The sequence below is a fragment of the Marmota marmota genome, unplaced genomic scaffold, assembly GCF_001458135.2.
Source record: "Marmota marmota marmota unplaced genomic scaffold, marMar, whole genome shotgun sequence".
NCBI classification, from domain to species: domain Eukaryota; kingdom Metazoa; phylum Chordata; class Mammalia; order Rodentia; family Sciuridae; genus Marmota; species Marmota marmota.
This window is the reverse complement of record NW_026000093.1, coordinates 1,727,988-1,752,337: the sequence shown is the minus strand read 5'-3', so window position 1 is coordinate 1,752,337 and position 24,350 is coordinate 1,727,988. Positions and strand designations below refer to the sequence as shown.

The following is a 24,350-nucleotide window of genomic DNA, read 5'->3' as shown; positions in this document are numbered from 1 at the left end:
GTTCTGTGATCATTTAATGCACAGTAAAATTTGTGTCCAATACAAATTAAACACAATCTTTATTGATTGATTTGATGTGAGGTAACTATTTCAACTTAATTGCCTTACTCTGAGAAAACCCTTGGGGAAAAGCAATCTGTCTCTACTCAGCAAAAGCAGCTAAAAACTACAAAAAGAAATTTCCATTCTGACTTGAGATGTGATATGCTGACTCTACAGGCCTCCAGATTGTTTCTTACATCTAAAAATATTAAGTTCAATAACTTCACAAGAATAGAATGAAAGTTCTGATGTTTATCCATATTCTGACAAAATATGACCAAAATAAATATTGTACTTCCCTGATAAAGATTCGTAAGACTTTATAGTGAGGTCAATTCTGCAGCCCACAGTCTTAAAGCCATGAGTTTCACACAACAATTTGTTCAGATTCTTTTAAACTAAAAGACCAGAATAGAAGAAAGAAGAACTGGCAGATATGCCGGAGAGAAGATACCTCACAAATGTTGCTCAGCAAACTAAGAAATTGTTGCCTGCTGTAACAAAATGCCTATTGTAATCTAAACAGGCTGTGATATTGTTCCTACATTATTTTTTCTACTTTAAAGGAAAATGGATGATAGGTCTTGCTGAAGTAATACCTGATTAGATCACCTACCTACAGGTGCTCCCCAGAAGGTGCCAATATAGTCTGCCTTCCAAGAAGCCTGGGCATGGTCATCAATGTGCTCACTACCAGTGGAGGCCTGTTCCCTAAAACACATGCACAGGGAGACTTGCACCACACCTTTATGCCCATTGCTTCTCTTATTAACTACTGACAACCACTGATTTCCTGTCTTTTGAAATTAGCACCTCAACAGTCTATAAATTCAACATTTGCTACAACTCTTCAATCTAAAAAAAGCCTAACCCCAGCTCTGGTTTCAGATAGCATCTCAATCTTTCATTCCACAAACAAATGAAACAACAAAAGAAAACCAGAGACCTCAACACTGAATCTATTTCATTTTGGATTGTTAAGGCATGGTAGGCAGGGGTCTTTTAACTTTCAGTCTAAAGATGATAGCATGTATACTATAAAATAGTTTGGATTTCCAAGGCATTTTCCCCTCTGAAATTAAACTAGAAGACAATCCGGAGAATGTTGTACATTTATCCTACTGGCTTAGCTATCCCCAATCTATTGCCGTTTTAATTAGAACAGGGTTGTACCATCTGCAGTTAAGAAAAGCAGAAAGTTCCCCTGACTCTACAAGTTTAAGAACTTTTTTTTTTTTTTCTTGAAGACACTGAACCTGTCTGTACCCCACACCTAAGTGGCAGTTAGCCTGTTTCCATTTAGGACAATGCCTCTTGAACTGGTTTAAAATGTGACACTGACAACCTCCACGTCCAAAGAATGGGATGGGGGGCAGAAGGAGAGGACAAAAGGACTCTAGTTTCTTCTTACTCTCAGAAATGTAACCATAACATGAAGATACTTCGTACCAGTCTTCCTCCTTGTGTCAGACCACAAAAACTGACAATCTCCTAGGTAGTTCACCAGAACAAGCTCCTCACCCTCCAGCATTCCACAGCGAAAAGCTAACACTTGATATTTCGTGAAGTTCTCCCAATTCCCCCAGATCTCCCTGAAGACCAGAAGCATTCCCTTGAGATGTGAGGCTCACACCCTCCCCAGACATTTCTCACACAGCATGCACATCATACTCCTAGATTTTGATGATTTACAACGCAGAGAGGGACTGTGAACCCAGAAGACAGTGACCACTGGAAAGGAAAACTCCAACCTTAGCAATCAGAATACTGTCTGCAACCTGCGCCTGTGCGGGAGCTGAGTGACGGGCCGAGGAGCCAATCAGCGGCCGCCCCAGCCGTTGCCAAGCCCACGTTGTATTGGGGGCGTGTCCGCACCCTGTGCGCCTCCGCCCGGGAGCCAATCAGCGGCCTGCCCAGCCGTTGCCATGGCCTCACTGTGAGTTGGTACCGTGTAGGCGTCACTCGCGCCCCAGCCCGGGAGCCAATCCGCGGCTGGCCCAGCCGTTGCCCTGGACGCTCTTACTGTTAGGTCAGCGCTTGCACGGGAAGGGCAGAGACCCAGCCTGGCTGTCCTCGTCCCGGGATTCTCCAGGGTCCCCGCTGCCACGCGCACAGAGACACTAGCCACCGCCAGATTCCATGAGCTCCCAACATGAACCGAAAGAAATTGCAGAAGTTGACGGACCACTTAACTAAAAATTGCAAGCACTGTAAGTAAGAATCAAGTGCTGAACAAGCCGAGGTTCCTGGGCCAAGTCTGCTCCTACCCAGTGCAATTTCCCTGCTGTGCCTACTTCCTGCCTCCAGGACCTGTGTGACCATGGGCCCACCCCAAACCCCTTAGAGAAGTCTGAAAGAGAATCCCATCCCGGGATGCTAGCTCCTTGGGCGGGCACCCACGCCCGGGACCTTGAGAACTACTCTCCATGCATTTAGTTCTACCTACATTTGAGGACACTACACTTTTCTTCTTCCTCAGACCCTCTTTGCCCTTGGTCCTGGCCTTCGGTGCTGAGATTGAACTCAGGGCCTCTCACGTGCTACCTAAGGTGTCTATCACTACTGACCTACATCTCCAAGCCCACCGGACTCCCGCACCCTTTTCTAAAATTTTGAGATTGGGTCTTGCCATATTGCCCAGGCTGACCTCGAATTTGAGATCCTCCTTTTTCTTGCCTCAACCTCCCTAGTAGCTGGCATTGTTTGGCATATGACAGCATGCCGGGCTCTCAGACCCTCTTCTTAATTTACTTTTATATTATAGAAGTGAAGTAATATGTGTTCATGATACATGTAGTTTTAGCCTCAGACATGTTGTAAAAGAAGTACTAAAACCCACCGGACTCAAGAAAAGAGCATAATCAACGTACATCGTGCACCTTAGCCGGCTTTTCAGCTCTTCCTAGACCAAAATAAAGGACAGGTCCAAGTTCTGGAAGCTTAACAAGAGATCCACAGGGGAACATAGCCATAAACAACTGATCATCTTTAGGAAAGATGAGTTGAAGTGGCACAGAAACCTGTCTCAGAGCAAGATTTGTTTGGAAATAAAATTGCTCAGCAAAGCTAAACATGTGGTAAACAATCTGCTCCCAACTTTGCACTTCCACTTTCCAATTGCTAATATGGTGGGAAGGTAGAGAAGACTTTCTAGGTGACAAACTGAATGTTTATTAAAGACAGCTGTTCTAATCTCCCCTTTGGAAAGGCAGTCCTAGAACTTCATAGAACACTTTAGTATTGTATTCCAACTGTACTTTGGCTAGAAAGCAATAGATTTGGTTTAGAAGAGGATGATATTGTCTGGTTCCCAGACTTCCAAGTTGTATGCTGATTGCAAAACTACTGGCCACTTGAGGAAACAGGAGAAGCCATGGTCCTCAGAGAATACCCATTATGCAAACAAGGAGGAATAAACATGTTTAAGTGTGATTAAAGGATCTAGTGCCTTCTCATCATCATTAGTATCTGATGTAAAGAGTGGTAAGAATGCTCTCTTCGTGGGTTGGTGTTATAAATAAAAGTTATATTGAAGGTATTATTACAGACCTTTAATTTGATGAGGATTTCATTCTGTTATTTTTCTTAAAACACTTTCATTTCTGGGAAAAGACCAGATATTCTTAAAACATCTAGTAAACATTTTTTATAATACTCATAAACAATGCAATAACTACTATACACAGTACTGATTTTGATTTAGTCTCCGTTCAGTAAGTTTCCAATGCATTGAAAACATTCTGTGAACAATTGAAAAGTGAACATGTATTTTAAAAGATAAATGAAAACACGTCAGAAAAAAATCAACTCTTGATTTTTGTTCTTACAAAAAAAATTTTAAGTGAGCCTTAATAACTTTGATGATTAAAAGTAAACATCACTACGTTATGTAGAAATAGTTATAGGTCATGGACATCATAATAATTTTAAATTTCTTTAAACAGAAGGCTTTTACCTAAAGTCACATTTCTTTTATAGTTTCCAGATGATAATGCAATAGATGAAATGGATACATATTGTTGAATCAGAAAAGAAGAAAAGAACTTAAGTGAGCATCTAGTTAATTCTCCATTCACCGTCTTATGATTCTACACATATGATCTATAGGTCACATGTAGAGTTTTCCAGAAAGATGAAAGCCATTCTATATCAATGTCCCATAATTTCATGCAGTGTGGTATTCTAGAATGTAAGAACTATTTCAGTAAGAAAAGTACTAATGGCAACCTTTGATCCTTGAATCAATTTTTTAACTGAAAGTCAATTGATATATTCAGCTTATGTTCTTTAATTTTTATTTCAGTTGAATGGAAAAAATGTGTGTCTTGGATGTAACACAAAATTTGCCATTTTAACTGTTTTAAGTGTATAATTTTGTGATATTAAGTATAGAATTCCCCCCTTATCAATGGGGAATGTGTTGCAAGACCCCAAAACAGTGTATAGTACTGAACTGTATAGTACTACCATATATATATATATATGTAATAAATTTGAATTTATAAATCAGGAACAGTAAGAGATTCACAGTATCACAGTAATAGAACAATAATGACAATATACTGCAAAAATGTTATCTAAAACTTATAAATACTTTATTTCTGAAACTTTTAAAAATATTTTCAGTCTGTGGTTGAGCATGGGTTACTGAATCCTTGAAAAAAAAAAACTTCAGACTTAGCAGGGAGACTACTGTGCATTCATACTGTTATGTAACTACCATCCATCTCCAGAAATTTTTCATATTTCCCTACTCAAACACTGTACCTTGAAGAATAACTCCCCACTCATTCCTTCCCCCAACCGCTGGCAGCAACCATTCTATTTTCTGTCACCATGAATTTGACTTCATATAACAGGAATCATGCAGTGTTTTATCTTTTTATGTCTTGAATTTTCACTTATCTTAATGTCCATAAAACTGATCATTTTGTAGTATGTGACAGAATTTTCCTTCCTTTTTAAAGCCAAGTAATATCCCATCGTAAGAATACATCACATTTGGTTAGCCATTTATTCATCAACGAATGCTTGGGTTGCTTCTATTTTCTTGGTGATCATGAATTATACTACTGTGAATATTGGGGTACCAGCATCTGGTTGAGGTCCTATTTTCAATTATTTTGTGTGTAGATTCAGAAGTAGAATTGCTGGGTCATATGCCAATCACGTTTAATTTTTTTTTATTTATTTGTTGCTGTTGATGGACTTACCTTTCTTTCTTTCGTCCTTTCCTCCTTCCTTCCTTCCTTCCTTCCTTTCTTCTTTTCTTCCTTCTTTCTTTCTTTCTTTCTTTCTTTCTTTCTTTCTTTCTTTCTTTCTTTCTTTCTTTCTTTCTTTCTTTCTTTCTTTCTTTTTTATATGCATTGCTGAGAATTGAACCCATTGCCTCACACATGCTAGGCAGGTGCTCTACCACTGAGCCACAACCACAGCCCTCATGCTTCATTTTTTGAGGAACCATTATACTCTTGTTGGGTTTTTGGTTTTTTTGGTTAATTTTAAAATCATAACCATTACATTTTCTGCTATTTAACTTGTTTAATCTTTTTAAAGTTTTAAATTTTCCCCTTAAAATGTGGTTCTCAAAACCAGCAATCACTGGAGGCTATCCTGATCTATAGGATGAGGTGTGATTTTTTTCCATTTTCATGTGTTATCTTCTCATAGATGTATACAGGTTTTGTCTTTGTTTTTGAAAATATTCAACCATAATTTTACCTGGTTTTGAAACAAAAATATTGCCCATCTTCTTTGTATGCTTCATATTTAGATTCATTTTTATGTTCTTAATGCCAAGCAATAACCCTTCCACCTTCATACTTCAAATGGCAGTTGGAAAATATAATTAACTCAGTGTTTGTAAACATTGTCCTTTATGTGATCATGGGTACCAGCAAATATCTGTGTTTGTATATATGCTTTAGATACAAATGTCCTCCCTCCAAAGTACTAATTGTTCAATGTTAATTTTTACATTGTCCTTAAGGGGAGCTCAAAACTTCTTTTTTGTAAAATAGGTGTTTTTTATTTCAGAAATATGGCTTATGAATTCACAAAGGTTAAAGTGAAATTAAAAATGAAAACCATTAATTCTCAAAGTATGGTATCTATTTTCTGGGAAAGCCAAGTTGTAAATCTGATAAATGCTTACCAAAATGCTGGGAAAAATTAACATTGTTAAACATTACCATTCTTATTTTAAATTATATATCTACAAACCTTATAAAATTTAGAATCTGATACCACATTCATCATTCAAATTACTAAGCTAATATTACCTTCGCCCCCCCCAAACATGATTGAATTTGCATCTATTTAATGTATGACTCTTGTTTGAAGGAAATGCTAGTTTTCTTAAATGAGTAATGTATCTTTGGCTATCTTCATCCATTAACTTAAGGTATGAATCTCAAACCAGGACACACACAGGCATATATATATATATATATATGTATATATATATATATATATATATATATATACACACATACATACACACACAATATACAGTATACTATATATACAGTATATATATATATACATGTACTATATACATGTACGTATGTATATACAGTATATATATGTAAATATATATACTGATGTATTTATGTATATATATGACATAGTCTTAATGCATATAAATATGCTTCAATTGCAATATTTAGCTTATAATGTAAAGATTGAAATACACTTTTGTTTTACCTTTATTATTCTACAGTTAATAAATCTGAAGTGACATGTCTCATAAAGCTTTTCTATAACTTGGTTGGAGATGTAGCAGAGCGACCAGTTGCAGTTGTTGGACTAGATCGTAACGCATTTCGAAACATCCTACATGTAACATTTGGAATGACAGATGACATGATTATGGACAGAGGTAAGAGATATACAAAATTTAAATCAGTCAATTCTAGCCACCAGAAAAAAAATTTAAAAGTTTGGAGTTCGGTCATAATCTTGGTAGGAGGCTTAATGTTCTACATTCTCTATTTATTTGAATATAAACATTTAATTTTCCAAAGATAATTAGAGAAAGATGTAATATTCTCTTTATATGTAAGAACATGACAAAGGTTGGGTAATTAGATTTCCCTTATATTGAAAAGCTTGGAATATTTCTATTTTTTTCTTAGTAAACATAATAAATATAATGGCTTCTAAACTACATTTAAATTTTCTTATATCCAAATAAAAATGGAATACAGTCTTATCATGTAATAATGTTCCTTGTCTTGAGTAACAAAAATATGAAATTGTATATTCTATATTAATATGTTTAGATTATCTAATATAATTAACATTTTAATATATCACAATATTGTATTATTAATTAATAATGTATGTATTTAGATATTCAGAATATTCTTTATTCCCACAAAATAGGAAGAGAAAATTCAAATGCATAATTAAAATGCATATCAATGTTCTGATAACTCAATTTCCTCCTTTGTCAAGTGAGAATATTGGACTATAAAATCCTGACGTTTTCTCTAAATTATAAAAGCAAGCGATACCGATGTAAATACATTATTGAGAATTCAAACGCAGCACAGCTGTTACATAGTATCTCTTTCTCTTTTTAGTATTCCGAACTTTTGATAAAGACAATGATGGCTGTGTAAATGTATCGGAGTGGGTTAATGGATTAACCGTGTTTCTTCGAGGATCCTTAGATGAAAAAATGAAATGTAAGAGTTCAGGTTGTCTTAATGTTCATACATTATGATTAACATAGCCAAAGCGTTTAAATTACTGTCCCCCAACCAGCCAGTGGGTGAGTGAGTTTGTTGGTTGGTTGGTTTGGAATGAATTTGAGTCAACAGGGGATAAAAGAAAATGACTAAAAAGGAAAATCAAGTAATTCTGAAGAGTGATTATGATGCCTGGGAAGTTTGCGTAGGCGTTGCTGTACACACTAATTATGTACACATGTATTTATGCACTAAGGACTTAACATCATTTGAATTTTAAACAGAAAAGCAGAGACTATTGATTTAAGTGTTTGATTCTTTTTTTCTTTTCATTTATTTTGAGTGCAAGAGTAGGATTTATTGAAGGATAGAGACAGGGATAGAACTCTCTCAGTGCTAGAGAGGAAACCATAGCAGATTTTCCAAAAGTTCTAATGTTTAATAGTTGACTCTGATGAACTCTAAGTCATATTTTTAATCAGTGTTCCAAGAGTTTCAGGATTTAAAAATGTCCGATGTATTGTTCCTTGATGTGGTTTTTCATAACTGAGAGTAAAGAAACTTCCTGAGGATTCTTGGATGCATTCAACATTTACCATGAAAACCAGGTGATGCCAAGGTCTTCAGGGTTGATGAAGCATCAACAAGATAGACCTCAGCCCTCAAAACTTGGTCAGAGAAAATGTTGCCTTAGTGATAATATCAAATTCATAATTATTTGACATTTTCTTTAAAGATTGCTTTGAAGTATTTGACTTGAATGGGGACGGCTTCATTTCAAAGGAGGAAATGTTCCACATGTTAAAGAACAGCCTTCTTAAACAGCCATCAGAGGAAGACCCAGATGAAGGAATTAAAGATTTGGTTGAAATAACACTTAAGAAAATGGTAATGATTTTGACTAATTTAGAGTTTTATATTGAAATGCACATGTCACATATGGAATGGAAATAAGAATTTGAATAATGAGAATTTTCAGTTTCCTTTTTAGTTAACTAAACACTTGAATGGTGCTATTACAATATCCAAAATTCTTTTGAGCTGGGGGGATAGCTAAGTTTTAGAGTGCTTGCTTAGTATCTGCAAGGCCCTGGGTTCCATCCCCAGCAAAACCCCCCAAAATTCTTTTCAATTCTATGACTCAGTCACTTATTTCTCTAGAACCTTTCTTCCATTAACGTTTGACTATGAAAATAACAAGCAGTTGTGGTAAGCATGTTACATGTTAACTGATGTATTCCTGCTGTCCCCTCAGGATTATGACCATGATGGGAAGCTATCTTTTGCAGACTATGAAAAAGCTGTGAGAGAAGAGACTCTTCTGTTGGAAGCCTTTGGACCATGTCTACCTGATCCAAAGGTAACAATATTGCTTTGGCTGAACTGTAACTAAAGTGTAATATAAGATATGCAATCCAGAACTTCTTGCTTATAGTGGACCAGAGGAATCATGTTCACCCCAGGGAGAATAGCTTCTGAATACTGAAAGGCCACTAAAGAAGAAACTGCCAGTTCATCTCATGTACTTATTGTAGCCAAGTGCTTTGCCTTCCATTCATAACTTACTCACTCACGTTAGAAAACAACTAATGAGACTTAATGTGTGCCAGATGAAAGGCTCAGTGATTGCCTTGAGAGAAAAAGACAATATGAAAATAGTTTTATAACAGCGTGATAAGTGTTATTATAATAATATTTAATGACTTATAGGGTGCTTCATCTGTGTCAGGCAGTATCACAAGTACCATATCACCTCAATGAATCCATCTAAAACTCTCTGAAGTAGATAGTACTATTATCCTCTTTTTACAAATGAGAAAACTAAGGCTCAGATAATTTTGGTCAACTTTTCAAAATCCATTCACTAATTGGCAGAGTGGCCTGGGTATCCTAGTGTCAGAGGAGTCCATAGAGATGTATAGAACATGATGATTGGCAAGAAGAGGGGTATCTAAATCAACTGTATGTATCAGGAATTTGTGAGATCCATCCATCTCATAAATGCAGAGATTGGAAGAAGGAAGAGATTGAGCTCTGGTCTGGGGAAAGGACTTCCAGGCAGAGGCAACAGCAAGCGCAAAAGCTGTATGGGACCACCAGAACATGGGCAGTGACATAGGAGGGCTTATCAGAACTGGGTTTTGAAGGAGAAAATAGCCAGGTCAAAATGGGGGAAAGTAATCTAAGCAAAAAGAATGACATATATATATATATATATATATATATATATATATATATATATATATATATATATATACACAAACACACACACAAAAGAAAGAGGGGGAGTGAAAAAGGAAACAGTAAGTAAAAGATGAAAATACATCTGTCTTGGATGAGAACTTGGTGCATATGAGGCTGGAGATCAGGTGGCAGATACAAAGAAGGACCATATCTTGTTGTCTTAAAGATGATGAAAATTCATTGGGGGTTTTCAAAAAGATAGAGTTATGTGATTTATTAATGTTCCCATCCTTTGAAGCTTTAGTTTATATCTCCAGCTGCCCACTTGACATACCCTCAACAAATTTCAGGTTTTTCCTAAAACTTCACCTCTCCCTCAGTCTTCCCTATTGTTAAGTGGCATTCCTATGCACCCAGGTTTTTAATTGAGAAGCCTGAGAACTAGATTACTATCTGTCTCCTCCAAAATTTATGATTGCAACCTCTTCCCATATCAACATGTATCAGGCACAATGATCTGTCACTCAGCCCAGATCATTAGCTCTCTTGGATCCATTATTTTCCCCCTACTTCCTTTGCTCCAGAATACCCAGTATGTTCAATAATGCCAATGCTATCATGCTCTATCCTTGCTCAGGACCCGCCTGTGGGTTTGAGAGTAGATACAATGGCCTCTTTCTCTCTCTCCCCCAGTCACATCTTCTACTGTCTCCCATTCTCACATGGCACTGGACCACACCAGCCACCTTGCTGTTCTTCCCTGTGTGCTTTTGCACTTGCTGTTGCCTCTACCTGGAAGTCCTTTCCCCAGACCAGAGCTCAATCTCTTCCTTCATCCAATCTCTGCCAAATGTGTCTTGTGTGCAGCACATAGTAGATGCCCAGTAAATGATGGAAGGACATATGGATGGATGGATGGATGGATGAATGGATGAGTGGATGGATGGATCTCATAAATGCATGATGGAGAGTTCTGGATCTGTCTCCCTCCTCCTCTTTATCATTTACCTTTGCTCCCTCATTTACCTTTACCTTGACACAACCTATTCCCTCTCTAGTAAAACCTTCCCATTAGGACTTTAAACATTTTAAACTGTCCTGTCTGAAAAACAAAACTAAAGGAAGGATAAATAAATAAATAGAGATAAATAAATAATAAATAGAGAAGAAATAAATAAAGGAAGAAAGAGAAGAAATAAAGGAAAGATGAAGGGACAGTGGGAAGGAAGGAAGGGAGGGAGGGAAGGAGGGAAAGGGCAGAGAAATTAATTTTATAGCTGTTTCTACTTCTTGTCTAATGGCTCCATCTCACAGTCAAGGTTCTTGAAAAGATTGTCCAGATTTGGGACCTATATTACCCTCTACTTCCTCTCATCCATCCCTGTATCTGCTGTGGCCAGGGTCACCCTGCCCTTCTGTTAATAAAGCCTATGAACACTCTTGGGTCTTCACCTTACTGAAGCACATCCTTTCATTGTCCAGAGCTCTTGGTCTGCCTTCCTCTGCTCCAGGAAGTCTCGCCACTTCCCTCTACTTTCCCTCCCACTTCCCTCCACTTTCCCTCCCACTTCCCTCCACTTTCCCTCCCACTTCCCTCTACTTTCCCTCCCACTTCCCTCCACTTTCCCTCCCACTTCCCTCCATGGTCTAACTGTCTCGGATTCCTCCTCTAGGACTCCCAGAATTCAATATGCGCTGATTCCTGCTGCAGTCCTCCTGGCCCTCATCTGTCCACCCAGTTTCTGGCCAGTCTTTGATACTAGGTTGGAATCCTTTGGAGAGCTGTGTCATAGGGTCTTGTTCATCTCTGTGGATCAAGAACCAAGCATTGTGCTTGTAATACAGTTAGTACTAATGAAGTCTATGGAAGAAGACAACCACATAAACACTTGAAAGTCTTGATGCCCATTCTCCCAGCTACCCTTTCTCTCTATAAACGTTAGAGAGACATGCAGAGTATTTTGTTTTGCTCTACCTGTTTTTTGGAAATTCGTGTGTGTAAGTCGAGTCTGTAAGTTGAGTATGTTTGTTTTGCAGAGTCAGATGGAGTTTGAAAGCCAAGTATTCAAAGATCCAACTGATTTCAGTGATATGTAAATTCTAAATGTGCATTGTTTGAAGTGAGTACTAAAGAAGGTACACCTGTAGTTTATTTTTTCTACTTAGCTCAGAAAGATGATGTTGAATTGTGCATCTGGGGGTGGTGATGGGGCTCGCTTCCATATATCACTTAACTCTGGTATAAGGTGCAAGTAAAACAGAGTAGACAACAAATTTATTGTTTGAGGGGATCTTTCTAACAAATATTAATATTTCCAATATTAGTTTAGATGGGTTGGGTATGGTTAGTTAGCATTCCTAGATATATTTTCTCATATAGACTATCTTTCCAAGAACATAACTGTTGTAAAATATCTGGATTCATTAAATTAATGGACGGATTATGTAATTATCAATTATGAATACAAATATTCTTCATGTCAGAAAGAGGTTAGGTATACTTTGAAAACTCATTGAAACTACTGAATTTCCTTTGGAGAAGGTTGGCATCGAAAATAACACTTGCATTTAGCACCTAAACACACTTCTGACAGGAACTAGGGCAGATTTAGAGAAATGAAAGTTACACTGAGGCTTTTTAATATGATTTATGTGGTTGTGTGAGGCTTTGCTTAATCATTTTACCAGCTTGTAAGTGTCAAGGGCAGGGATTTTATCCTCACACATCTTTATATCTGCCATAGCAGTTAGTCTTCTGCATATCATGGGCCCTCTATAGATGTTGTGCATCGGATTGAAAGCTGAATATCACTACAATATAAGTACAGACTTATGGTGACCAGAGAAAGAGGAACAGGTTCTGTTTCTTAGCCTTAATGGATAATGAATGGGCAGTTTTCAGTTAATTTTGGAGTCATTCACCTTCAATGCATTAGGGCGTCAAAGTCCTCCTCTCCTCTGTTCCCAGTGTCTCTCCACCCTAACCCTCCTTAGGGTCCCCTGGAACTGCCTGACTGCATTGCAGTGTCATAGTCCCCCACTGCCTGGATTCCTCTTCTGAATGTCCTCATCAGGGATAGTACATATTTTGTGCTAAGTGTGTCCACAGCTGTAAACTCCAGAAGACACATCTTCCTTCTTCCTTTAGCTATGCTGCAGCAGACGCTTGTGGGCATTATAAGCAGGAGAAAGAGAGGGCCTAGTTAGCTTTGTGTGAGCTCCTTTCTAACACATGTAAGCAGCTGAGAGAAATAGACATAATATCTGCCCCCTACATGGGCTATCATTTAGATTTTGTTACTACACATGCATTATTAAATGTAAACAAATAAGTATATTCTGTGAAAAACTGAACTGTTAATAATGAATAGAATAAGCAATTCTGTGAAATAAAAAAATATTTCACTGTATTTTCTAATAAATTTAGCTGCTTGTATAGATGGGATTTGACACAATTCTTCTATTTGCAATTGGTATAAATAATACAATGCACAGTGTTTTAAATTTTCCACCTTTGCTGAGATACAATTAACAAATGAAAATTGTGTATGTTTAATTATTGTGTGCAATTTCATGTCTTGATATATATACATTGTGAAATAATTACCAGTATAAAGGTCACTAACATATCCATTGCTTCACATAGTTGACATTTTTTTTTCCTTTGGGAGTACAATGTACCCTCTTAACAAATTTCAAGTATCTAATACAGTATTGTTAACTATAGTCACAGTGCCTGTCCCTAGAACTTGTTCATGTTGCATAACTGAAACTTTTCACCCCATGACTGACATCTCCCCATTTCCATAACCACCATTCTATTCTTTACTGCTATGCATTTATTTCCACATATAAATGAGATTATTCAGTATTTGATTTTTTTCTATGTGGAGCTAATTTCACATATCACAATATCTTTCCAGTTCATCCATGTTGTTGAAAATGACATGATTTCCCTCTTTTTAAATGTTGGCTAGCATTCCATTGTTTGTGTACAAACATATACATCTATACACATAATGCATATGTATATATCATAATTTCTTTATCCATTTGTCCATTGATGTCAGTTTAGATGGTTTTTATATCACAGCTACTGATACTGAAATGAACGTGGGGCTAAAGATGTCTCTTTGTGATACAGATTTTATTCCCTTTGGATATATACCTAGAAATGGGATTGTTAGATCACATGGTAGTTCCAATTTTAATTTTTTGAGGAACCTCTATTTTCTGTAATTTACATTCCCACCAGTGGTTCCTAAGAGTTCCTCCTTCTTCATAACCTGGCCACCACGTGCTATTTGTTTATTTAGTTATTTAATTTTGTCTTTTTAATAATAAGCCATTTCAACTGAACAGAGGTTTCTCATTTGGGTTTTGATTTATATTTCCCTGATGATTAGTGATATGGAGCAGTTTTTAAATATCTCTCTTGGCCATTTGTATACCTTTGAAAAATGTGTAGTCAAATCCTTTGCTCGTTTCTTTAGATTTCTTGCATTTTTGCTACAGAGCCCTTGGAGTAAGTACCAGCTGACAGGAGTAGCAGCTCTGGTTCCAGGTAAGGACAATGGCTTGGACTCCAAGCAGCTCCATCAGATTCATTCATGAAGGCTGCGGGTGTCTGTGATAATGGCAATGTCTGGGAGCGTCAGTGGGTGTTTTTATTCAGCTTCTTCACTGCTGGAACTTAAAGACCCAATCAGAACAACTGTAGTGGGGGAAAGGACTCATGGTTTTTGAAGTTTTAGTTCATAGAAGGTCCGCTCCATTCCTCAGGGCTTGAGGCAAGGTAGAACATCATGTTGGGAGAGTGGCAGAAGGAAGTAGCTCATATCATGATCAGAGAGCAGGGAGAGAGAGTTTACTCACCAGATACAAACATATACCTAAAGCCACACCCTAATTCCCACCTCCTCCAGCCACACCCTACCACTTCAGTTACCACTCAGTTAATCCCTATCAAAGAATTAAATCACTGATTGGGTTAAGACTCTTATGACCCAATCATTTCTCCTCTGAAACTTTGTTCTCTGTCTCACACGTGAGCTTTTTGGTAACACCTCACATTCAAACCATTACATTTGCCCCTGGCTCCCAAAATCTCACAACCCTCTCACAATGCAAAATACATCTTCCCCCATTTCCAAGAGTCCCCACAGTCAATAGTTCCAAGATTCCTCAAAGTTCACATCCAAATTCTTTTCTGAGGCTCAAGGCAATCTCTCATCGTGAGCTCCTGCAAAATTAAAAGCAATTTACAAGTATATAATATACAAGGTTACAGAGTACACATTTCCATTCACAAAATTAGGGGCATAGAAGGGATAGGACCAAAATCCAGCTGGGCAAACAAGTCCTGTAGATCCATATCTGGCATCTAGGGCATATGACATCATGATGTTCTCTCAAAGGGCTTGTGTGGCTCTACCCATGGGGCCTTGTTTGTTGCAGCCCAAGTGGCCTCTCTGTTGGCTTGCTTTACTCAATTCCTTTAGCTTCCTAGGATGATGTCCTACATTACTGGTATTTCTTAATTTCAGGGGTCTCCACTGGAGCTTCGGTTTTCTCCTCACATTTTGACTTCTTAGGGGGTACCTGCACTGCTACAATTTGCCTGGCTTCCCAGGCCTTCCTTTGAAATCCTCCTGGAAGCCTCCATGAACCCCTAACTCCAGCATCCTGCATTCCTGTAAAATTAGCACCATGTGGTTGACTCCAGGGTCTGCCGCCATCTGAGCAGTAGCCAAGCCTCCAGGGGCCCTGGCTACAGCAGTCTCTGAGTGCCTGGGTGGCTGAGCATGTTGAAAACACTTCCTAGGCCCACTTGTGCAAGAAAGGTGACCCATTGGTCTCTTCTCCAGAGAATTTTCACCTTTATCCCCTGGAGCCTGAGATGAGTATGATCTTGCCAGCTCCTGAGATGACCTCAAGCCATCTTTCTCATTGTCTCTAGGAAAAGTCTAGCATTTCTGTATTGGCAGTAAAGTCTTTAACAACTGCTCTAGTTTTACTAGCCCTAGTTTTACTCTGGCCTTTCAAATCCACATTTTCCAAGTCTTTCTGCTTTGCTTTCTTTCCCCGATTATCACAATAAATTTGGCTAAAAGCTACCAGCAATATTCATGCCACCGCCTGAATGCTATGCTGCCTAGAAATTACTTCTGTCAGATTAGGAAGTCCATTACTTCTAAGATCAGTCTCACAGAAAGTCTCTGGACAGGGCAGAATGAAGACAGCTTCTCAGCCAGAACATAACACAAATGGCCTCTACTCCAAATTCCAATAGAGTAGTCCTCTGAACCCTCTTGAGACCCGTCTTCATTATCCCCAGTCCTATTGGCATTTTGGTCTTCTGAAGTCCCACCAGAATCGGCCATTAAGCTCTGCTTACAAAAACCTAAAGCATTTCTAGCTTGCACTGTTAAACATCTCAAAATTCCTTCCACCAATTCCAAAAAGCTCAAAAAGCTTCTGAACCACATGTTCAGGTTAGGCACAGCAAGGACCCCACTCCTGGTACCAATTTCTGTTTAAGTCAGCTTCCTTCACTGCTGCAACTTAAAGACCCATCCAGAACAACTATAGAGGAGAAAAGTTTATTTGAGGGGTTCAGAAGTCTTAGTCCATAGAAGGCTGGCTCCTCGGAGCTTGAGGCAAGGCAGAACATCATGTTGGGAGACTGTGGGCAGATGGAAGCAGCTCATGCCATGATCAGAAAGCAGAGAGAGTCCACTAGCCAGATACAGTGGGGAAGGCTGCTGGGGTCTGACTGCTTCTTCCACAGAGAGAGGTCATGGCAGAGAGACTCCCCCTTGTTACCTGTGTCAGCCTAAGAGATGTGGTAACACACGTTAAATGCTGCCCACACTTTTCAATGCAGCCATTCTGGGTTTTGTGCCTTAATGGATTGCTGAACCTTCTTTACTTTACTCTCTAGCTCTCCCAGAGCTATTTTTGCTGGTGACTCATTGTTAAATTATTGCTTTTGCCAGGAGAGCAAGGGCCAGGGCCTCTTTATACATCACCTTCCTGATATCATTTCCTGGCTTTTAATTTTTTAATTGATTTTTTTCTGATTACAAAGTAACAGGTTTACTGAAAAAAATATTTCAGAAGTTGAAGAAATTAAAACAATAAAATGATCTATTGATTCATAATCTGATATAAATTCAGGCTTTTTGTAAGGCATTTGTAAGTGTACCTATATTTTAGCAAAGTATACCTACAATTTTGAGATGATAACCTTGAAAATGCATTTTTAGGAACTGCTTTTGTAGTGTGCCACTATCCCACAAACATTTTTCAGGCTGTTGAGTATCTGTCTACAGCCTGGTTTATAATGGCTGCCTGCTGTTTCATCACAACATACTGTGCAAAATCACTTGTCTGCCATTGACATTTTGGTTGTTCCTACAATTTTTGCTATTATAAATAATTCTAATAGTCTATATTCTTATAGTTTAATCTTTTCACATGTCTCATTACTTACTCTCTTGGTCTAAGTTTGTAAAAGTAAATCACTGGGTTAGAGACTCTGTGATTCTGAGATTTCTAGCATGTGCTGCCTGGTCACCCTCCACAAAGGCCCCTCAATTGAACTGCCTTGCTCAATGTGTGGAATACCTATCCCTTTGCCTACAGGGAGCTTGCTTTTACTTTCCTTGCAAAATTCTGGACGATCATGAGTGTGATTTTTATTTGTCATTTCAAGATATATATTTGTACCTAAACTTTTTATTGTAGGTTGACTACAAATTGACCTCCAAGTGAATAACCCTCTTCTATTTCTTGACATTATTTTTTAAAAGTTAATAACCAAAAAAAAAAAAAAAAAACTAATTTCAGTGCAGCTTAAGATGCTTCTGGCATGTGATTGTAAGAACTCATAAGATCTAAGATCTTCTTGATGTATATACGTAGAATATATCCTCTCTGCCAATGTGCATCACAATGTGCCCAGAGTATTTCTATCACTATACCTACATTGTAAGAGTCCCTTATTTTCACTACTGTAGAAATTAATAGATAATTTTAAAAGGAGAAATTTCCCACTGTATAGCAAGTCCCTCTGCATACACACAGAGTCCCTTTGAAGGACAGCACTCTCCCCTCCAGCCCACTCTGGGCTCTCACCTTCTTGGGGCTAGTCTTGGCACCACTTAAATTGCCCTTAGTACAACCAACCTAGAGCCCAGTTGTTGCCTACCTTTGGGGTGACTGAGTTGGGACTATAATCAAGCAGTTAAAATTTGGAGGGTTGGATATAGTCTTCCTCCTATGGGCCCCTCGGTACCCTGGCTTCCTCCTCTCCCATCATTCCAGGACTAGTAGAAAGTCAGCCTGAGCCCCTTTGGGAGAGGTACACATCACCTCACAAGCAGCACAGAGAGATTCTGTTTGGGAAACACTCAAGTAATTTTTTTTTTTAACTACAGGATTTAAAAACCACCACTGAAAACTGGTAGTCCTACATTCTTAACCCACAAATATCTCTGTGTACAAGACTGCACTTGTAAGAAACCAGGCCTGCAATTGCTCACACCATAAAATCATCCAAAACATTCGCTAAGTTTCCACTCTGTGCAACACTGTGAGGGTTAATGAAGTCTAAGTGAGTTACCCCTGTCCTCAGCTTATTTATGATGGAAAATGACAATTATATACCACGCACAGATTATCACCTGTTACTGTTTAAGTTTATGGTAACAGCTCCTCTCCTTCCAACATAAGCATAGTTATCACATTTTAAACTAAAGACAATTGATAAAAAGAATCAAAATCTAATACAAAGTCTACTACCATCTGGACAAATTTCTCTGAGCTGCTCTCAGATTCTCCCTATTTTCAGATCCTGCACTTAGTCTAACAGGATCCTATTTCCACCCGAATGATTCCCAACCTCTTCCACAGTTATCCAGAGCTAATGGCTAATTCTCAGCAAGTGTGGCTAACAGAGGTTTGGGAATTGCAATTGGACATAGACTATAAATGATACATAATAAAACAGAAATCTAAACCACAAGTATATTAGTTACCATTTAGCCAACTGTAAGGATGTTTGGGTGATATTTCGAAAATGGGCCACAGCAATAACTGTGTGTTTCTGGTGACTGCCCCTTCCATTGGAGTGGAGTAGATGACCTCCTGAAATGTTTTTCAGTCTAAGTTAACGTTAAAGAATAAGCCGACCCCTAAGCATATCAAGTAAACCAAAGCCCTCTCCTCATAAGACATATCTCAAGGAAACCCACTTAGTTTCAAGGGAGAGTAAAAGAAAGAAGGAAATCTTAACAGTGACGTGTCCTGAATGAAATTAGGCATGGTTCTGCATTTGAGATGTTTTTATCAGGGTGTTATTAACCTGAGCAACAGCTAACTGCTCACAATTCCATCCTTGGTAATTTGTGGCTTTCTGAGTACCTCATGCCTCCTGCTTAATCCATCAAGAAAATATTCCTCCCCCTAAAACACACATCCTCTTGTTTATTTTTACCTCCCTCCCGCCTGCTTAGCTCCACACTGCCCCTATTATGTGGCCCCAGCCAGGCTCACAGAGAGCTCCCTGGGGTGAGGACTTGACAACTTAAAGGACCTTTGAATAGATTGGGTAAAATACAGGCTGTCCTTCCCATCCCCTGTCCACATCTCCAAAGCTTTGTGTAGATGAAGGGTATCCCGAGCAAGCTGTGACCTAGGTGAGGACAGACCCGTGCGGCACTGAGCCTGGGATAGAGAAAATTTCAGAAGTCCTCCCTGCAGTGGGTGTTTGGAATTTGAGTCCCTACCTACCTCCCAGGATGAACCATTAACACAAAAGCACAGAGCAGTCTAGTGTACTAATTAAAACCATTTGGTCAAGTCTTCCTTAATGAATCTTTCAGAAACACGGTAAAAGTCAGAAAATGGAATGAAACAATCCACGTAATTCCAGAAACACATTATATAAAAATCCAGTGAGCACTCATGTGCCAAGCTCTCCACATTCATATAGCATTGACTTCTCACAACTACTCTAACAGGTAAAAATGACCATTGTTTACTATTTTCATCTTAGAGATTGAGGAAATTGAATTAAGGGAAATCAAGAAACTTATTATGTGTCCCAGACTGGCAAATACAATGCCAAAATTCAGGCCTTATCTCATTGTAGTATTAAATATTTTTCTCTATCTGATCTTCTAACCACATATCCTCAAGCCATGGAGAAATCGAGTGCCACAGCTTCCTGGAGAGTCTTCAGATAGACAGTCATGGCTGTGGGTGCTGGTCACTGTGAAATGTACAGGTCTTGGGAGTGAGACCATTGTCACTTCCATCCATTCACACTTCTTAAATGAATACACTTTGGGACTTTAGTTGAAAGTTTCTTGTTTAGATGTAAAGACCTTCATGTTTAATACTAATAGGAGTCTAGACCTTAGACTGGAACCTTGCATTACCAAAGTCCAGATGTGATGAACTCCATGAAATGGCCCCCAGGATGTCAAACCCTAATGGCTCCAAGGTCAGTTAACAAACAACAGAGAGAGAGGGAATACCAGCTGAGACCACCACTGGTTTGTGAGAAGAAGGGCAGAAGCTGAATTCTCAAATGGGAAAGGACAAGCAATGGGTCTTTGGGTCATCTTGGGTGATGAAAAGAAGGGCTGTTATCTGGAGAAGAAGATGCCAGTAATAAGAGGCCAGGTGATCAGCTGGCCAACACAAGAAATCATGGTGCTTAGTAGATGCTGTTAACTAGCCTGCTATAGGTTGGATTTGCTAGATCGGAACCTGCAGCCCAGGCTGTTAACAACGTCAAGCCTGACCCCGCCCCCCCTCATGGTCAAAATACCACATAACATTGCATAAATCACATGCATTTTAAAAGTCTGACATAAGTTAAAAGTGATTTATAGATTGGTTGGGGACAGCGTTTATCATCCACACTGAGAAGATATTGAGATTGGAAGGAGAGATTATCATAATTTACATCTGGACATGTACTCTAAAGTTGTTCCAGGAAAAGCAGGATTATGATCACCAATGTGTGGGCTATACATTACTCCACAAATCACATTTTCTGTGAAATGGGAGTAACACTTACTCTCTTTGTCTACATTATAGGAGGACTGAATGACATGATAATGACAGTTACATATTTTTGTAAGCTATAATGTATGATATAAATAAATAGATTATACTATGTAAGCATAGAGTGATTTACCATGGAGTATGCTTTGCTCTGAATAGATGCTCATATGCACCAATATCATAGGCATGAAAAACCTTGGCTTCTGGGCCTTGCCTTGTGCTAAATGTGTGATAGTTCTGTCTCTTCACCAATATAAGGAAATTGAAGGATATTTCTAACATATGTTTAATAATTGAATTAATTTAGATAAAGTTATCTTGTCAGATCAAGATGATATTTCAATGTAGACATCAGTAGAGTTTTCACGAATGTTAGCCTCTTGGACTTAGTGAAATTATAATCCCCCATATGCACACAAATCACACACACATACCTTCCTCATCACAAATTCACAAACTGAAATCATATAGATGCACACATGATAGTTTATCCCATTTTAAACTAACGGGTTTATTAAGATTCTCTGAATTTCTCTCTCATTCTATCAAGATACCACTGACTCTAAAATAATTGGTGTCACTATGTAACTATGGTTCTGATGAACTTACACTCAAGATTTAATGTATTTGTTATGCTGGCCTCCAAGCACCAAAATGTCAAAGAGATGTCCATTGGATGCATGACTTGTGTGATAGCAAAAAAAATCGAAAATCCCATTGAGTTACCATGAACTTCATCCAAGCTGTGTGAGCTCCAATGAGCCAAATTTATACTGTGGTCAACTTGCTGGTTCCTTAATTTGAATGGTGTTAATCAAAGTGCAATGAAGGTTTCTTCTCTCTTTTAATTTCTAGTTACTTGTTACTATATTTCAATTCATATAAATGCAGAAGGAGCACACCAGCCATAGGAATGCTAGTTACTCACTAACCAGAAAAATGGTGCTCATTCTTTATTTACAAGGTCCTTGGGAACCATTGTCTCTGAATTTAAGCATGATGCATACATATACCCCTATCTTCAATAACTGCAGACTATATTTTTTTAAAAAGCAATGAAATGAAAGAACAACCTCCCACCTTCAAGGAGTACACAATTTAGGAACTAAGAGTTGCCTTTGTCTTGAAAAAGAAGAGAAGGAGGGAAAGAAAGGAGAACAACAGAGGGAGGGAGAAGGAGCTAGAAAAAGAAAAAGATTAACTGAGTAGGGGAAATAGTTTTCATGCATGAATTTTCTTTTAAGGGAAACAGAGAGAGATAAGCAGGAGGGCATTTCTTTTCTGTTTCTTTCATGGCCCCATGATTACAGAACATCAAATGGCGGGGGGCAAGAGTGACAGGTTCGCCTCACCAAGGCTATTGAGAAGGAGGGCAGCAGAGGAGATAGAATCACAGCTAAGAGCAGGATGTGGAGCAGGCCAGGGCCTGCACAGCACCCAGGTATGTGGCTGAGAGGCAGGCGCTGGCCCGCGGCAGGTGCAGCACAGCCAGTGCCTGGCGGCCTCAGGAAAAGAAATCCTGCAGGTGCAGTCAAGACATGTCCTGAGCCTCCCCAGCCATGCGTTTTTTTTTTCTGAATAGTTGTCCTATCTTCACTGTCTGCCAGCAAGATTATGATTTGCAGTGGGAGGATGCAAAGCAGGGAGTGGTTGGTGGAGTCTCCAGTTCTAGTGACTTTGATGTACTACACAACGGCTCTGACGAGGTGAAGTGGGCTTTGGGGGTCCCTGGGTGATCCTGAACTGGCTGAGGCTGTAGCAATGGAGGTGCCCTCTGCCAGCCTCAAAGCAGCTCTCTGCCTGCTGCTTCCAAGCTATATGAACACTGTGCAGTGTCCTGGCTGAAGCTGTGCCTGCATCTTCCTTCTGAAAGGCCACTAGTCACTGTCCTCCACATCTGAGGGTCTCTGTCTGTTCTCCTTCACCATCCTAACTCAGTGATCACAACCCTGAGATCTTCCAGGCTGCCTGAATTCCCCTCGCACATTCCAGAAGTTAACGTGGTTTAGCACACACTGTAGGTACTCTGTATTTTGTCCAATTATCTCTCAGCCCCTGTCATGACCTGTAATCAGAGGCAGTTTTGCAAATAAGCAATGGTCGTCTTCAACTGGAAACAGGAGAAAGAAATGAAGACAGGGTATCTTTTGCCAGCAGTGAATGCATGGTCACAGGAAGCTCCACCCTGTTCAGAAAAGTCTAGGATATATGGGGGGAGGGCGCTGAGAAATGAAAAGATGGGAGCATTTTATCTTTTATCTTTTTGGAGCATTTCCTTGAGGTAAGAGAATTGTTGTAGCAGTGACGGTGACCAACAGAATGAGAAGGAAGGAACGTAGGGGAGGTTTTGCTCACCCTAGACAGTGACCCAGGGAAAAAAGAAGGCTGGAGGTTGTGCAGGAAAGGAGGTACTGACACTTGCAGAAGGTTCTGGAACAAAGGTTAGAGAGAAAGCAAGAAGCAAGTGGGTCTTTTCAAAATAAAAGAGCAGCTCAAGTCACGGAACAATCCAAATAACTCTGGAGAGAGGACAGAGGCACAGAATGACAAGGAAATATGGAAAGAATGGGTAGCTGGAGGCTTTAGGGGGGGCAACATATAGGTACTTGATGGAGGAGGTGGTGAAAGAGCTTTGGGACAAGAGGAGATCAGAGGACCCAAGCATATAGTCAGGTTGGCACAGATGCTGTGGGTGCAGAATGCTAGGGAAGCTCTGCACATTGGGTCTGGTCTTTCCTCTGACACAGAGGCCAGGGAGTTCCCCAGTGACATCAGGTGTCAGGGTGGAGTGAGGAGAGGTGCAGGAAAGGTAGCATCTATGCGAAGTGCACCAGGGGTTATTGTAGTTAAATCCCTTCTTTCTTGGGCCCTGGGCTCTGGCTGCCCCGAGTCTCTCCTGGCCCCTGACCCTTTTTGGCCTCCTCAGTCCACTTGAGTCATGTGGGCAGCAACCACACACATCCTGTCAGGACCTGTTCCTTCTGGAGAAGAGTGCAAAAACAAGAAATTGCTTCGAATGCTGCAAGAGACCAGCAACACCTGCCGAGGCGGAGGGGGGCGGGATTGCAGGGATAGGTAACAGCACAAAACCAGAATACAGAACAATTTAAGACCTGACCCCAATTGAAGAGCTGATCCCAGCATCGAGAAAGAGAGAGAGAGAGACTGAGACAGACACTTGGACCACGAAAGCATAAAGAAATGGCAGAACTCCGCTCTGGGCTACAGGTGGGCTAAGCCCAACAAAACTTCCAATCCCTTCCGTTCATCCTCACCTCAACATGGCTTGAGCCTGCTCTTAAACTTGGTGCCCTGAAACCTGTGCTCTGCCCTACACTCTGAACCCAGCTC

General features: G+C 39.4%; 1 protein-coding gene across 6 annotated transcripts in view; it reads left to right on the top strand.

Moving 5' to 3' along the window:
- The first annotated feature begins 2,014 nt into the window (after nt 1-2,014).
- Clxn (calaxin) overlaps nt 2,015-24,350 on the top strand; it is a 33,783-nt gene continuing 11,447 nt past the window's right edge. Inside the window, exons 1-8 of one of the 6 annotated variants that reach the window (XR_007340529.1) lie at nt 2,026-2,252; nt 6,764-6,922; nt 7,629-7,733; nt 8,473-8,624; nt 8,992-9,096; nt 11,958-12,040; nt 14,436-14,484; nt 15,467-15,544. Coding sequence is in view for 4 of the 6 variants with exons in the window: in XM_048782884.1 (XP_048638841.1) it covers nt 2,195-2,252; nt 6,764-6,922; nt 7,629-7,733; nt 8,473-8,624; nt 8,992-9,096; nt 14,436-14,484; nt 15,467-15,564 (726 nt within the window). In the remaining 2 variants the exon portion in view is untranslated. The other 5 variants (XM_048782884.1, XR_007340530.1, XM_048782886.1 and 2 more) reach the window with 5 other exon arrangements.